General features: G+C 45.1%; 1 protein-coding gene across 2 annotated transcripts in view; it reads right to left on the reverse strand.

Moving 5' to 3' along the window:
* NUDT17 (nudix hydrolase 17) overlaps positions 1-15,958 on the reverse strand; it is a 373,515-nt gene that overhangs the window by 204,953 nt on the left and 152,604 nt on the right. For both annotated transcript variants that reach the window (XM_086945356.1, XM_086945357.1), the window contains exon 4: positions 10,272-10,297. In XM_086945356.1, coding sequence (XP_086801482.1) covers positions 10,272-10,297 — 26 coding nt within the window. The remainder of the gene's footprint in view (positions 1-10,271; positions 10,298-15,958) is intronic.

Here is a 15,958-nt window from a genome sequence, read left to right on the forward strand (position 1 = left end):
CCAGGATGAGAGTCATCGAGTGCTGCCTGAGCTTGCGTGCCACCAGCGGTATCAGAGGTGCTGGGGGAAAAGCGTACGCAAATCTGCCTGACCAGTTCATCCACATCGCATTGCCCTGTGATTGCGGGTGTGGGAATCTGGCGGCGAAGCTTTGGCATTTTGCGTTCTCCTTTGTGGCGAACAGGTCTATCTCTGGATGACCCCACCTTTGGAAGTACGGTTGGAGTCTCTGATGGATGTATCTCCCACTCGTGCATTTGATGGCTGTGCCTGCTGAGCAGGTCCGCCATCTGGTTGTCCTTGCCCGGGAGATGCTCCGCCATGAGGAAGATGTTCCTCTGAATGGCCCACTTCCACATGCTCTGAGCCAGATGAGACAGCTGCGGAGAGTGTGTGCCTCCCTGCTTCTGAATGTAGTACATGGCTGTCATGTTGTCCGTCCGGATCAACACGACCTTGTTGCACAGATGTACTTTGAACGCCTTTAAGGCCATGAAGATTGCCATCAGTTCCAACACATTGATGTGCATCTTCCTTTGCTGTAGTGTCCATAGTCCCTGCACCGTGTAGTGGAGGACATGCGCTCCCCATCCCTGGAGAGAAGCGTCCGTTGTCAGGATCTGCGGCACAGGCTCCTGGAATGGTCGGCCCTTGCAAAGGTTTTGTGGATTCCACCAATGCAGAGAGTTGTATGCCCGACCGCTCATCAACACTAGGTCTGTCAGTTGCCCATGAGCCTGAGTCCACTGACGTGCCAGGCACTCCTGAAGCGGACGCATATGTAGCCTCGCGTGCGGGACAATGGAGATGCAGGAGGCCATCATGCCTATCAACTGCATGAACACCTTCGCTGGAAGCGAGTGTTGAGGTCTGAATCGTTGGATCAGCGCTTGGATACTGGCGATTCTCACTGAATTTGGCTGCGCAGTGGCTGCCAGAGTGTTTATTGTCGCGCCCAGATACTGTCGTACATGGGCGGGCTGAAGATGGGATTTCGGGTAGTTCAGAGAGAATCCCAGATCGTGCAGGAGATGAATGGTGCGGGACACGTGGTCGGCGCACTGTTGTTCTGTTTTTGCTTGAATGAGCCAGTCGTCCAGGTAAGGGTAGACGTGGACGTTCTGGCGTCGCAGATGCGCCGCCACAGTCGCCAGGCACTTCGTAAAGACCCTTGGCGCTGTGGTGACTCCGAACGGCAGAACCCTGAACTGGTAGTGCTGGTTTTGGATCGTGAATCTGAGATACTTCCTGTGGGAAGGATGCAGGGGGATGTGAAAGTATGCGTCTTTCAGATCCAGCGTAGCCAGGAAGTCCCCCTGTTGAAGCAGAGGGAGCACCTGCTGCAGCGTGAGCATATGGAAATGCTCCGAGAGAATGTACCAGTTGAGGGGCCTGAGGTCCAGAATGGGCCGCAGGGAACCGTCCTTTTTGGGGATTAGAAAGTACAGAGAGTAAACTCCTGTACCCCTTTCCTGCAGTGGGACGAGCTCTATTGCGCCTTTTTGCAGCATGACCTGAACTTCCTGCTGCAACAAGAGCAAGTGCTCGCCGGACATAGGACGGCTTCTTGGAGGTATGTTCGGTGGAGTGGAGGTAAGTTCCAGACAGTAACCGTACTGGATAAGAGACTTGACCCACCTGTCCGTGGTGATGGATCTCCACGCGGGCAGGAACTGCTGGAGTCTCCCCCCGACCGGTGTTGTGTGGTCGGGGGGCAGTGACAAGGCGCCACTGCTTGTTGGCGGCGGTGGACCTGGAGCTGTTGTTTCCACGTCCCCTGCCTTTGATGTTGTTGCCTCTGTAGCCACCTCTACCCTTGTTGGTGTATGAGGTTTGGGTATTGCCTTTGTAGTACTGAGTGGATTGCGATGCCTGACCCCTTGAGGTGCCTCTGGTATTGGAGCGGCGAAAGGAGCCACCCCGAAACTGCTGAGATTGAAGGGCCCCCATAGACTTAGCCGTGTCTGTATCTTTTTTCATTTTCTCAAGCGTCGCATCCACCTCAGGGCCGAACAAATGGTCAGGATTAACCGTCTGGTTCAGGATGGTCGTTTGTATATCAGGTTTAAACCCTGAAATCCTAAGCCATGCATTCCTTCTGAGCAACACACTAGTGTTGATCGCCCTGGATGCCGTATCAGCCACATCTAGCGCACATTTTATGGAAGCATTTGTGATGAGCTTTCCCTCTTGAATTAACATCTCCCCTGCCTCCTTGTACTGGTCAGGCAAGTGCTGCAGTAGTGCCTCTAGGGTGTCATAATGAGCCCTATCGTAGCGTGCGAGTAGGGCCTGAGTGTTCGAGATGCGCCAAATGTTAGCTGCCTGTGCAGCAATCCGCTTCCCTGAGGCCTCAAATATTTTCGACTCTTTGTCTGGGGGAGGAGCGTCACCAGTTGTCTGTGAGTTCGCCCTCTTGCGAGCGTTGGAAACGACCAAAGAGTCTAGTGGCAAGTGTCCCTTGATATAGGTTGGATCCGAGGGCGCTGCCTTATATTTTTTATCAATGCGTGGATTGATAACACGTGCCCGAGTGGGCTCCTTGAAGACCTCCTGCGCGTGCTTGAGCACTCCCTTGAGCATTGGCAGAGTTTTGATTGACTTTTCGGCCACAGAGAAAGTGTCGAACAAAAAGTCTACATCCACAGGATCGGAGTGCAGCTCGACATCGTGGTTAGCTGCAGCTCTCTCGATTAGCGCGTTGAAGGCAGCAGAGTCCTCCGTTGGCGAAGTTTTTGGCGCAAAGAGATGTGGTTCCTGACCCGACTGCGGGTCCTCGGGGTCGCCTCCGGCAGACCAAGGAACATGTTCCTCCTCCGGATCCGAGTACGCCGGATAGTTGTACTCGACCTCTTCCTCGTCGTCATCCCCCGTGGTAGAGCGAGTTGGGGAACGCGGCAGGTCACTTGGGGATGCCGGCGCCGGAGGCGCTGAAGCACCCGCAGAGTCCCTTTTATTTTTTAGAGGAATGCGAAAGTGTTCTAGCACCGGCTCCGTGGTGATTTTTCTCTTGAGGAGGGACAGTTTCCCAGTATTGGCGTCGATGATGACTTCACGACGTTCTTCCTCCGAGAGTGGTTGGAGCCGAGGTTTAGCCACCACCGGAGACGCTTTGGGCGTCGACACCTCCTTCGAGGGCACCCCAGCTACCTGCTTCGGAACGAAGGCCTTCGGCGTCGACTTCGGCGGTAGGGTGAAGCGGATAGGCGTGTGCGCCTTGGACGGCTTCTGCGCGGGCTTCGACACTCCAGCCTCAGGGTCTGGAAGCTCCGCGGCTTTTCGAATCCGTTGCAGGGACTCCTGGACCTTCTTCGAGAGGGCTGGAGAGGGAGCGACCGTATCGCTTGATTTCCCTGGTTTGGGAGTTGTGTCGGCGAGAGGCAGTGTCTTCGGAGTCGACGCGGTACCCTCCTTGGCTCCGGCGGCCGGGGCCGGGGAAGCCTGAGCTTTGGGATCGCCTTGACGCTTCTTTGAAGCCTTCTTCGGGTCGTCGACCGCGACCATCTTCGGCGCCGACGCAGCCGCATCGGACGACTTTGCTTTCGGCACCGACCCAGATGCCTTCGGGTCGGCCATCTTGGCTGGACTGTCCATGTCGGCCATTTTGGATTTCTTAGGTTTTGACGCCTCCAGAGCCTTCTGTACGGCTTTCACTTTCGGTTTCGAAGCCGGAGCTGTTGAACCCGAAGGCTTCACTTTCGTTTTTGAAAAAGTGAGTGGCACCTCCAAAATGTCCGTGGCTGGGCTCGTAGGCGGGGCTGCTGGACTTGTAACAGGGTCTTGGGTAAGGCCCGAAGGCGATCCCTCGACCTGGGCCACAGGAAGGGGTTCGACCCCTGAGGCAGTCCGGGGGTGCTCGTCCTCAGAGCTATCCCCCACAGTGGCAAAGGCCGTATCGTCGTCCCCTACCTCGTCGTCGGCTTCGTCAAACTCCTCGTCCCCTGCGTCGTAGGCCTCCCCCTCGGACGCAGGGCCAGAGTCCGAAACCTGCTGGACATCGTCGTCTCCGACGTCTTCCTCGAAGATGTTGTCTGGCGGGGGCGCAGACAGTTTGGCCTGGAGTCTCGCAGCCCGACGAATCTTGAGGGTCTTCTTGCACCGGAACTTCGAGCAGGCCATGCACCTGGCCTCGTTGTGGTCCGGCGACAGACAGGTGTTGCACACTGGGTGCACGTCGAGGTGCGAGTACTTCGCGTTGCAGACCGGGCACCGTTTAAACGGAGTCCGTTCCATGGCTGGAGCGTCGAGTGGGCCCGTCCGCGCCGAGAGCACGCGGAAGGGCAGCGAGAGTTCGGAGCTGGAGAAAACAGTAAACCCGAACGAAAACGATACCGGCGCCAAGCCTAAAGACCTTTTGGTCTCGAGTTAAGTGAGTTAACAACTATCGGTTCCGACAGAGGGAACCGACACACATCCGAACCCAATGGCGGAAAAAAACAATCTGGGGATGGAGGCGATGCCCATGCGCACTGTAGTCCAGGGGAGGAGCCACCTATCTCGTGATACTTCGAAGACTCTTCCAGGACAACAATGTGCAATCATCCGGACCCAACACTAGGCGGCGATTTATGCACAGATATGAATTCAGCAGCCCACATGCCTCGAACAATAAAGATCCCTCTCTTTGCAAAAATTACCGCCCAATTTCCTTAGTCAATCTCGATTATAACATTTTTGCAAAAATTATTGCTCTTCGAATCGACCCTGTTTTACCTAATCTCATTGGCCCTGAACATTTGGGGTTTGTAAAAAGTCGTTTATCCTCTGACAATTCCAGAGTCTTTTTTAATATCCTGAGCAAAGCATCTTCTCTTGATTATCCTATTGCAGCCATAGCGTTAGATACTGAGAAAGCATTTGATAGGATTGGATGGGATTTTATCTTTCGAGCTCTCAAATGGATAGGGTTCCCTCCTAAATTCACATCCTTTATATCACTACTGTACTCTGGCCCTACAGCCTATATCTTTGTTAATGGCAAGATCTCCGATTATTTTCCTCTCCTTAGAGGTGTACGTCAAGGATGTCCCCTCTCTCCTCTTTTATTCATCATTGCTCTAGAACCTTTCTTAACCAAAATTAGAAAAGATAATCAAATCACCGGTTTTCAACTCGCTACCTCCCATGTTAAAATGTCTGTTTATGCGAACGATATCCTTTTATATTGTTCTAATCCTTCTTCTTCCATCCCATCTTTTCTGAATCAGTTTGATATTTTTTCCCAATTATCTGGATACCGTCTTAATTCAGACAAATGTGAAATTCTTCCTCTAAATATACTTTGCCTTAAACACGATTTCAATTCTACTGGTTTTTCCTGGCAACCTTTAAAGATAAAATACTTAGGCCTGTGGTTCTCTTCAAATGTTCTGGACACGCTAAAATTAAATTTCGATCACATAACTAATACTCTATCAGACTCTATTGATCGCTGGCATCCACTCTTTCTCTCCTGGTGGGGACGCCTAGATTCTATTAAAATGATGCTTTCTCCTATAATTTTATATATTTTATCTATGATTCCAGTGCGTATTCCTGGATTTTATTTTTTTAAAATAGACTCTCTTTTAACAAAATTTCTTTGGAAAAACAAATCTCCACGTATAGCCCTATCCTCTTTAAAGGCGGATAAAACCTCTGGTGATCAAACATTTCCAGACTTCAAAAAATACCATCTTGCCTTCTCATTAAAACAATCTTCCCGTTGGCTTTCTCTTGATCCAGATGTGCCGTCTCCTATTTGGTTGAATATAGAAAATTATTTTATAACTCCTTTTAAATTTCAAGAGTCTCTTGCCTTTACCAATAACATTTCTTCTTTCCGGACTTCGGTCATTTCCCATACTCGCAAAATTCCTGCCCCATATTTGCCTTCCTCCTATCCCTCTCTATCCTCGTTATATCAGCAACCCATTTGGCATAATTCTTTACTGCGCATTAAAAATCACTCTTTCTATTGGAAATCGTGGAGAAATAAAGGATTACTTTGGATTTTGCAATTATTGTCAAATAATGTTCCTTTATCCTTCTCGGATCTTCAGGCACAATTTGCCTTACCCTCGTCTTATAGATCCCAGTATGATCTTTTGCATTATTCACTTTGTCAATACCTGCGTTCCTTATCATCACAGTCTTACCCTTCAACCAGTAGGCTCACACTCTTTCCCTTATTAACATGCTCTCCCTCAGCCTCATCGTTATATAAATGTTTATCTCTCTCCTCTAAAAGAAGCAAAACAAAGGTTGAATTGGCTTGGGAAAGTGATCTCCAGGACTGTTGGACGACTCCTTTTTGGGATAAATTGTGGCTCAAAATTCATAAAACCTCCAGAGATGTTAATACGTCTCAAACCCTTTATTTTGTGTATCAACGTCTTTTATTTACTCCCGCAAAATTAGCCTCTTTTGGTACAAACTCTGCCCCTAATTGTTGGTCTTGCCCCTGCACTAATGCAGATTTATATCATATGCTTTTTGATTGCCCCCTGTGCAGAAGTTTTGGCTTTTAGTTTGGTCTCAAATTAATAAAATCTTTAAAACTATAATCCCTTTCTCCCCTTCCAATGTTTTTCTAGGTTCCCTGTCTCCTTGCTGGTCCCAATCTCCTCCTGTCTCTAAAATTATAGATTCATTACTAGCAGTAGCTTTCCACTTAATCACTTCCAACTGGAAACAAGCTGACAATATCACCTTTCGGGCTTGGTAGAATGCAGTATGTTTTCATCACAGACTTGACACTAACTATGTTACCCCTATTTCTGTGTCCATCAAAAGAGACCTTTTATGGTTCCCTATATCCTCTTATCTAACTTACATTGCCTCACATGCAGCTCCATTAGTTCAAACTGCTGATGAAGTTCGTAAACCTCCATGATTTACTTGTTGTCTTTGCTTAGTTTTAAACTTTTTCTCATTAACATGCCCTTGGCTTTTGGTCTTGATTGTAACTAGACGTTGATATTTTCTAACAATGTTTTTTGATATGTATGGATTTGTTTCATATGGTAGCTTTCTTTTTAGGACTGTATAGAGTTCAGATTATAACAGTATACATATTCTCTCATTCTTTATTTCCATCCCCATCCTTGTCCCCTTTTCCCTCCCTTTTTCCCCCTTTCTTCTTTCTTTTTAGATTTCAGATATATATTACTCTTTACTTGGAATGTTCTTTATTATAAATCAATATTTATTTTCTTTTATGTATTGTATTATATTGAACCTTGCTTACCTGGTCAAAGCAAGCAGGCCTACTGGCAGCCCTTCTGACCCCTGTCCACCACAAACTTTCAAGACAATTCTTTTAACAACCTCTGCTGTCACTCCAGTAAGAAGAATCATCAACAATTCCTTAACTACTGGAATATTTCCATACATAAAATGCCCTTTACTGAAGAAAACAAACTTGGACCCGCTGAACCCTGACAACTCCAGACCCATTACAAATGGACCGTTCCTGGGCAAACTGATAGAAAGAGCAGCGTTCGCCCAGATGTCACAATTCATTGAAGAGAATGACATACTTTCAGACTTCCAAACAGGATTCCGTCCGGGAAGAGGCACTGAATCTGCCCTCCTTGCCATCTGGCATGATGTAAAGAATACAGTTGACGGCAACGAGGTTGCTGCGCTACTCCTCTTGGACCTCTCAGCTGCCTTTTTAATTGGTTGACCATGACACTCTGAAACAAAGACTCTATAAAGCCGGCATAGAGGGAACTGCTTTAGACAGGATTGCGTCCTACCTTCAAAACAGAACTAATGTCATCCATACCCCACCTTTCTCGTCCAAACCATACTCCACAAAAGCAGGGGTCCCTCAAGGTTCAACTTTGTATAAACATGTAAAATAAATATGTTGTTGAGAGAAAAAATAATAATAATAAATAAATAAAAATCATCTTTGGTCTACATGTACATACTTCCATTGTGCATCTATGTACCTTCCATGTACTTGGATCTGTGTGTGTGTCTGTTACTTTTCTCCTGAAAAAGCATATCCAATGCACTACCCTATTTCTTATCCTGTGCCTCTATCAATATATTTAATCTACATATACTTACCTCCTTTATGTATCTCTATACTTTCAATGTAATTATTGATATATATATATTTATCACTTTCCTCAAATTTACCATTTCCAATGCACTACCCTATTTCTGAGCCTATACTTCGCTCAATATATCTTTCTAGCCCAACCTTCTGACTCATCTCAAACTTCTCCACTCCTTCCAATGCACTACCCTATGTCTCATCCTATACATCTATCAATATATCCGCTACATCCACGCTCTCATTTATCCTAAACCCCATACCACAACTATGATTGCCAAAATAACCCTTTCTAGACTCTCTCCTACTCTACCCCTCCTTGCATCATCAGACACCTCTTTTACTATACCGATCCCCTACAACAAACCTTTCTAAACTCTTTCCTCTGAGTCCTCTCCTCCAAAACTCCTTTTTACTCATCCAAAAGCCTCCTCCTATTGCTAAGACCTAAAAAACCCCAAAAACATCTTTCACTTTTATTCCTCCACTATCCTTTTCAATCGAAAATTAACAGACTAACATGTTCACTTCTCAAATTCCATATTAAACTATACGAATATCCTACCCAAATAACTGAATAACATATCTACTACCCTAGTTACTTCCTATTTTGTTACTATACTAATTTTCAACTGTAATCCCATTAGAGGTAACAAGTGCTACATGAATGCAAATCTTTCTTCCCCTTTTATCCCTCTGCTATCTTTCTCACTCCAAGTAAATGACTAATATCCACCACTGAAATTACTTCATATTTCACCATATTAATTCAAAACTAATCCTTTGTAGGCTTCCTGAATAGCGTGAGTCAACAAGCGCTATATAAATACAAACCTTTGTCCTCCTCTATCCTTCTGCTATAAATCCAAATACCTGACTAACGTATCCACCACCTAAAATGTACTTGCATGTTTCACTATACTAATTCAACACTAATCCTCATGGGTCCCGGAGTAGCGTGCTACTTGCCGAAAAAGCGCTTTGACGCCTCATCAGGGGTAGTAAGCGCTATAGAAATGCAATTACATTACAATACAATACGTGAGGTCAATATTTCATGCATTGGTTGGTTAGGTTTGTGGTGCTAACAGTTACTTCTGTGTTGTTTCTTTAAGCTGGAGACATAACTGCTTATAAAAAAATGTTGTGCAGAAACGTTATCTCACATTAGTTTCATAATTATTTCCAGATTCCAAACTTCCACTATCCGGCTAGCTTGTAGTATTTATGCCCTACAGTGCTCAGGCTTCGGTGATGGGCAGACAAGCATGCTTAAAGATGAAAAAAGTCATACTCTCCGCAAAACCACAAACTCTGCTCTCTCCTACCCACATCCACGTTTAATTGAATAGGCCTTAACCTACATGCCTCCCCATCCCTCTGCACTGATGTGCTTTTGTTCCCATAGTGCTTTGTTCTAGTGAACAGCATCTCCCCCTAGGTGTCACTCTCCTGATGGTGATTGCCCTCTGCCTTCTGTGTCACTCTTTTGTTCCCCTAATGCCATGTGGACAGTGCTGGTATATGAGGTGTGCTGGAGTGAGGGGCCCCTCAATAGCTGGACAAATTCTGATAACAGGCTGTGGCTGCAATTGAAGCAAAGATTTGATGCCATTAGGCACATCCAAAAACTAGAGAATCACAAACATTCACTCTGGTTCCTGAGGTTGCCACACTTGAAAAAATGACTCTTGAGATTGAACTTCAACAAATCTTGTCTTGCTGAAACCCAGAGTCCCATGTCTGATCTGAACTGCCATGTGAACCTCGAAGAGTGGGATAGGGCATAGATGTTCATCTGCCAACGTGCCAGATTTGCTTCATGTATTTTTTTTATATGTAAACACATCAGGATTTTCACGCAGGTTACTTTATTTGTTTGAGCTATTTGTTCCACAAAGAAACTCAACCAAAATATTTGAAAACAAGTTTTATATTGTGTATTATTCTAAAGGATGGTAAACAGAAATGGAGTACGCTGAAACATCGTGACCTATAGAAGTATCTGGTAGAAAATAAAGTTTTTGTTGCAAATCTTTAATTAATACATTTAATACTCTTTACTTTCATTGTGTCTATTACATTAACTGTTAGTTTCTAATTTGTCTGTAGTATTTCAGAAGCTGGACCACCCAAATGGCAAGGGTACAAACAATACAATTGACAACAATCATCAAATACATATTACAGTATAAAAAACACAGCCCCTTCTGTTTCTCACCTGTTCATCCTGTTCTATGTGGCCCCCTGAAAGACAGAAACCAAAGATTCAACCAGAATTGTTCAATCAATAATTATTTAAACAAACGAAAAGTAAGGCTGTAGCTTTCTAAAGGAAGCAGTCGGTATGCAGATGGAGCTACTCATGGAAATATGACAATGCACCATTGGTATGGAAACAAAGCAGGCATTTGAAGCTGCATTCAAAATATGTAGCTGTACCTTTGCATATAAACCTATGGCTAGACATATGATGCTATACTGAGGAATTTAAAGTTGAATCTCAAACCAGGAGGCATAACTGCAAACGAAACATACATGATGGACGGAATGCCAAGCAAATCAAACATTCACCTAGTCAACAGATCTGGGTTAAATCCATCGTTCTTTTGCACACCATGCCACCACAGTTTGGACCCAGCCATATGCAAATCAGTCTTGACCATGTGCCTCCAGAGAACAGTCCAGCCCGAACTGCCGAGCCAGGGCCTCTCTGGACCGGAAACAAGCATCCTGGGCCCGGTTTCGTGGCATCACCCCTCATCAACCAGGCTAGCTTGAATCCAATGGCACAGTAAGCCTGGGGTTGTATGATGTTACAACGTGTGTTATTACAACGTGTGCTTTTACATCGCATTCGTTACAACGACTGCGATGTTAACACGCTATGCCTTTGCAACGGAAGTCTTTACATTGACTTGCTCTAGGTGGTGTGCTAACATTAGAAAAGTGTAATTTACTATTCCAACTCCAGTCCACTTATCAGTAGGGAAGGTGTTGGGATAGTAAAAACTACACTATTTTTAATGTTAGCACGCCATCTACCGCACGTCGATGTAAAGACTTGCGCTGTAATGGAATTAGCGTGGTTACATCGCGGTCGTTGTAATGACCACGATGTAACAGCATTGCGGTGTACTGACCGCGTTGTTAAGGATGTTTTCCGAGCCTGGGACCCACATCTGGGCATACCCAGCACACTTAGGGCAAGGAAGCAAAAACACACAGATGATGGACGGAATGCAGAGCAAATCAAACATTCACCCTCAGTCAACAGATCTGGATTAAATCCAATGTTCTTTTGCTCACAATGCCACCACAGTTTAGATCCAGCCATATGCAAATCAGCCTTGGGCCTGTGCCTCCAGGGAACAGTCCAGCCCGAACTGCCAACCCAGGTGCTCCTTGTACCGGAAAGGCGTACTTAGGACAAGAAAGCAAAAGACACACAGATGTCCATCAATTTTTCTTTTTGAAGGAGGCACAACTGGGCATACTATTCTTCACCTGACCAAATTAAGTTTTCCCAGTGTGTACTCTGTCTGACTATGTTGTCAGGGTCGGTTCCCCAAGGGAGGAGTAGGGCACAGGAGTGGTGGGGGGGAAGTGTGGTTGGGCACGAGGTGGGGAGCAATGGGATTTTTTTTTAATGTCCTCTATCACATCAGAATGTTTTTTGCCGCACCATTGCGACAGTCCACAAAAGCACAGAGTTACAATTTTTAAGATGAACGGAGTCAATTAGCTAATTTTCCTATCTTGGAATGTTAACAGGCTTAGGCGCAAGTGTAGGCGGAGATGGGTGATGAAATACCTGGAGAAAGGTAAGGCGCATATATGTCTGATTCAGGAAACCGACTTAGAAACCCTTGAAGGTCGAGCAGCATTTTCAGAATACCCCTGGATAGCGTGTTTTCTAGTTTCAGTGCAGGCAGCGTATTGCAAGGGTGTTGCCATCTTAATAAAACAGGGCGGGCTGTGTTATCAAATCCTCCAAACTTGATAAATCCGGGATGTGGATAATTGCTACTTTAGATTGTGAAGGGGCAGAGCTAGTGTGTGCTGTTTTTTAAAGGCCCAATATTGACCATCTCTCCCATCTTTCTAACCTTGAATGGAACTTAATGAAAGCTACAGTTCCTATTATAGTTGAGGGGGGATTTTAACGTTTTATTGGACCCCGCACTTGACAGGTCTAATAGAAGATGTCATGATAATGTCTCTCGGGAGCACCAGACACTAAACAATATGCTGCATGAGTTGGCCCTCTTAGACGTGTGGAGGTATAAGGTGGGAGCCAGCCAAGACTTTACTTTTCATAGTAAAAAGTATGCCCATTTCTCAAGGTTAGATGACCTTTTCACAGGCAGGGCCATTACAGAAGCATTAACCACTGTAAATATCCTCCCAGGTCATATTTCGGACCATGCTGAGATCAGTTTCTCCCTAGTTGGTTATAGCAAGCCTCCCAGGCCAAGATGGACAATAAAGAGGGCTATCCTTACAGACTCTGAGATGAGGAGAGGCATTAAAGAAGGCGTGTGTGGCCTACTTCGAGGACAATATGGGATCAACCTCCATAGATGTTGTATGGCATGCCTTTAAGGCATACATTAGACGGGTGTTACAAAATCTGTACTATGTCGAAAATAAGGCTGAATGCTTAAGTTTAAAAATTATGGAGGAAAAAGTGGGTTCATTGGGGGCTGATCTTCTTCGGGATTGCTCGGCGCCTACTGTCTCAAGGGTGCGGATACAGAGACTCTTAGAAGATGCAAGGCAAGACTTGAGGCTCCCATAACTAAGGAGGAGATTTGTTTAAGTCTCGCTAAAAGCACGAATGGTAAAGCTTCAGGCACGGATGCCCTTTCCAATGAAGTGTATAATCTCTTAATAGAGGAGCTGGTACCGATTTTGGAAACCCTGTTCAATTCAATATATAGACAGGGCGGACATGTTCCTAGATCTTGGAAAGAGGCTACAATTTTCCTTATTTTGAAACCCTCCAAAGACCCCACTAGGGCTGAATCTTATCGGCCAATCTCCCTGCTGAATGCAGACTCTATGCATGAGTATTTTAGCGGGGAGACAGGCTAAGTTTGCTCCACAGTCAATACATCCAGACCAAAAGGGCTTTATGCCGAAGAGGCACATTCAGGAACAGACTCAACAGCTTATTGGTACAATAGATTTTGCCATTGAATGCTCAGCCCCCTTGGCAATAGTTGCCTTGGATACTGCTAAAGCATTTGATTGAGTGTGTTGGGGTTCCTTTGGAGATAATGAGAGTATTGGGATTCGGCCCTAATTTTTTTAATTCACTTAAGGTGGCCTATGAGGGTGCGTTGGCTAGGATCTTCTTTAATGGCGCACTGACTCCCAGCTTCAGTATATTAAGAGGGACAAGGCAGGGCTGCCCTCTTTCACCTTTACTATTCGACATTTATATAGAGCCTCTGGCTTAACTGCTGAGATCTGATGTTTCCGTAGTTCCTTTTAGTTCTCCACCTTATGGCAGTAAGGTTGCGCTTTATGCCAACGATCTATTCATCTATACGGCTAATCCTGTTATATCCATTCCGAGGGTGGAACATCTATTAGCAGAATTTGGCTCCCTTGCTAGCTACTTAGTAACTACCTCTAAAACTGAGGTAATGTGCTGGAACGTTAAGGACTGGGATGAGGAAGTGGGCCCCCATTTTAGATATCTGGGGATCTCAATAGTGGATGAGATAGATAAAATCCCGCAGCTTAATCTGCAAAGTGTAGAAATATACCGCCTATTAACTAGATAGAAAAAACCTCCCGTTAACTATTTTCGGACGCGTCAATTTAATAAAAATGGTTATCCTTCTTAAATTGATTTACCTCTTCAATGCTATTCCCCTTGGGTTTCGAAAATCAGGCATTGATAGAATTCAGGGGATGGTTGTGAGCTTTATATGGGCCCATAAGAGTGCAAGTTTGGCATGGAAAAAACTTTGATGTAGGCTCAACAAGGGCGGATTGGCCCTGCCCGATTTTAATTTGAATTGTGCCGCTTTCTAATTCAAAACCATTAGGATGCTGCTGGCGAAGGCTGATTACTCTACTTGGGGGAAGCTCCTTGGGAAGATGGTGAGGCAGTGGAGCGTGGAGGGACTGCTTTATAAGTTTGGCGCCCCAGGTTCTTCAAGAAAGTTTGATTAAAACTATTAAGATCTGCTTTGAATTTATGGTATAAGGTTAGGAGAAGGTGCGACCTGGATTTCTATTCAGACTTGGCTCCAGTTTGTGATTACCCCAGCACTCTGCTATGCTTAAAAGATGGTCTTAGTCTACCACTTAGGAGGGAGAGTATTACAACATGGATAGATCTGATGACAGCGGAGGGAGTGTATCCATGGAAGTCTTAAAAACAAAGACTGGATATGACCTGTCTAGATTTAAGTTTATTCAACTGTCCTCCTGGTTTGCGGCCTCAAAAAAGGAAATTAGGGGTGACTGGGAGCTGGAGCTCTTTCTCCAAGACACAAGACCTAAAAGTAAGGAGGTTGCAAGGTGGTATGAGAAGCTTTTGGAGATCAAGGAAAAGAAGCTAGCACCTCCTTACTTAGTCAGGAGTGGAACCCTTCCATGAGGGAGATATTAAAATGGTTTTGGATAACTCCCTGAGGCTCCTGTACTCTATTGTCAAACCAGCTAACCTGAAGAGGATCACCTTTTTACCATTAACCGTCTGTACAGGACTCCATCTAAAATTGCCAAGTTTGCGTCTCATCCTCCCCGACTGTGTAAGGTGTGGTTGCTTAGATGCCAAGGACGTCCATAACTTCTTTTAATGCCCCAGGTTGAGTGATTACTGGGGAGGAATAGAACTCGCCCTAAAAGGTATCTTTGGCAGGGAGATCAACTTGAAGACAATGCTTGTCTTTCTCAGAGGGGATGAGAAAATAAGCAGGTTGTTGAGGCGGTCACCAAGAGGGATGCTCTTTTATCCTATTCTAATTGCCAGAAGAGAAATATGTATGAAATGGAGTGACCCTCTACCTTCGAAAGTGGAAGATTGGGTTAAGGCGGCCGTCAAGGTCTGGCAAATTGATCAGGGCTTGGAAAAGGGCCTTCCTCCAGATATATGGACTGAATTTTCAAATTGGTGCAGCTCTTTGGGTATGGACTATTCATTCCAATGTTTATGCCAAGGCACCAACAAAGGTGATGATACGGTATGGTACCAGGACCTGGGCGAATGCAGGGACCACAGGGCAGACAGTTTGATGGGGCGATTCATTGAGTATTTCAGAAGCTTTCTGGTGATATGAGGATGGATTTTAGCCTCATTCATTCAGGATAATAAAGATTATGTTAAAATATTCATGGCATAAACAGGGAAAATTAATTTCTTATTATAAGGACACTAGATTTTAATAGTCTGTGCATCAGTATTAAACACCAATGTTGTATCCAAGCCAAGGCCTACTATTTGCAAGCCCATTCTATTGTCTATGTACAACACACTCTGGTACTATTGTACATGATTATATTCTGCCTAGAAGAGAATATGTTCATATTTAGTCATATGTGCAAGCCTCGAAAAATCACAAAAATGTTACTAGACCTGCAGGTCTAGCAAACTTGAATAATATACCCGACTGGACTGTAATGTACTTGACCCGTAAACTGGTCTCATGATGTCATCCTTAGGCAAATAATTTATTTTGCAGACCCACGTTTTTCTTCATTATCCCATATATTTGGTTTGATTTAATTGACTAAACGTATTCTCCATGCATAACGAGAATATCGCCCGAATATAGGGTGCAAATAAACCCCACTTGCCTCTTGGTTCACTAATAGCATTACCATCAGCGCAGGGGCAGGAATGTCTCTTAGTTCATGTTTAAAAAACTCACTTTTAATAAATATATT

The sequence above is a fragment of the Lissotriton vulgaris genome, chromosome 12 (assembly GCF_964263255.1).
Source record: "Lissotriton vulgaris chromosome 12, aLisVul1.2, whole genome shotgun sequence".
In the NCBI taxonomy this organism is placed as follows: domain Eukaryota; kingdom Metazoa; phylum Chordata; class Amphibia; order Caudata; family Salamandridae; genus Lissotriton; species Lissotriton vulgaris.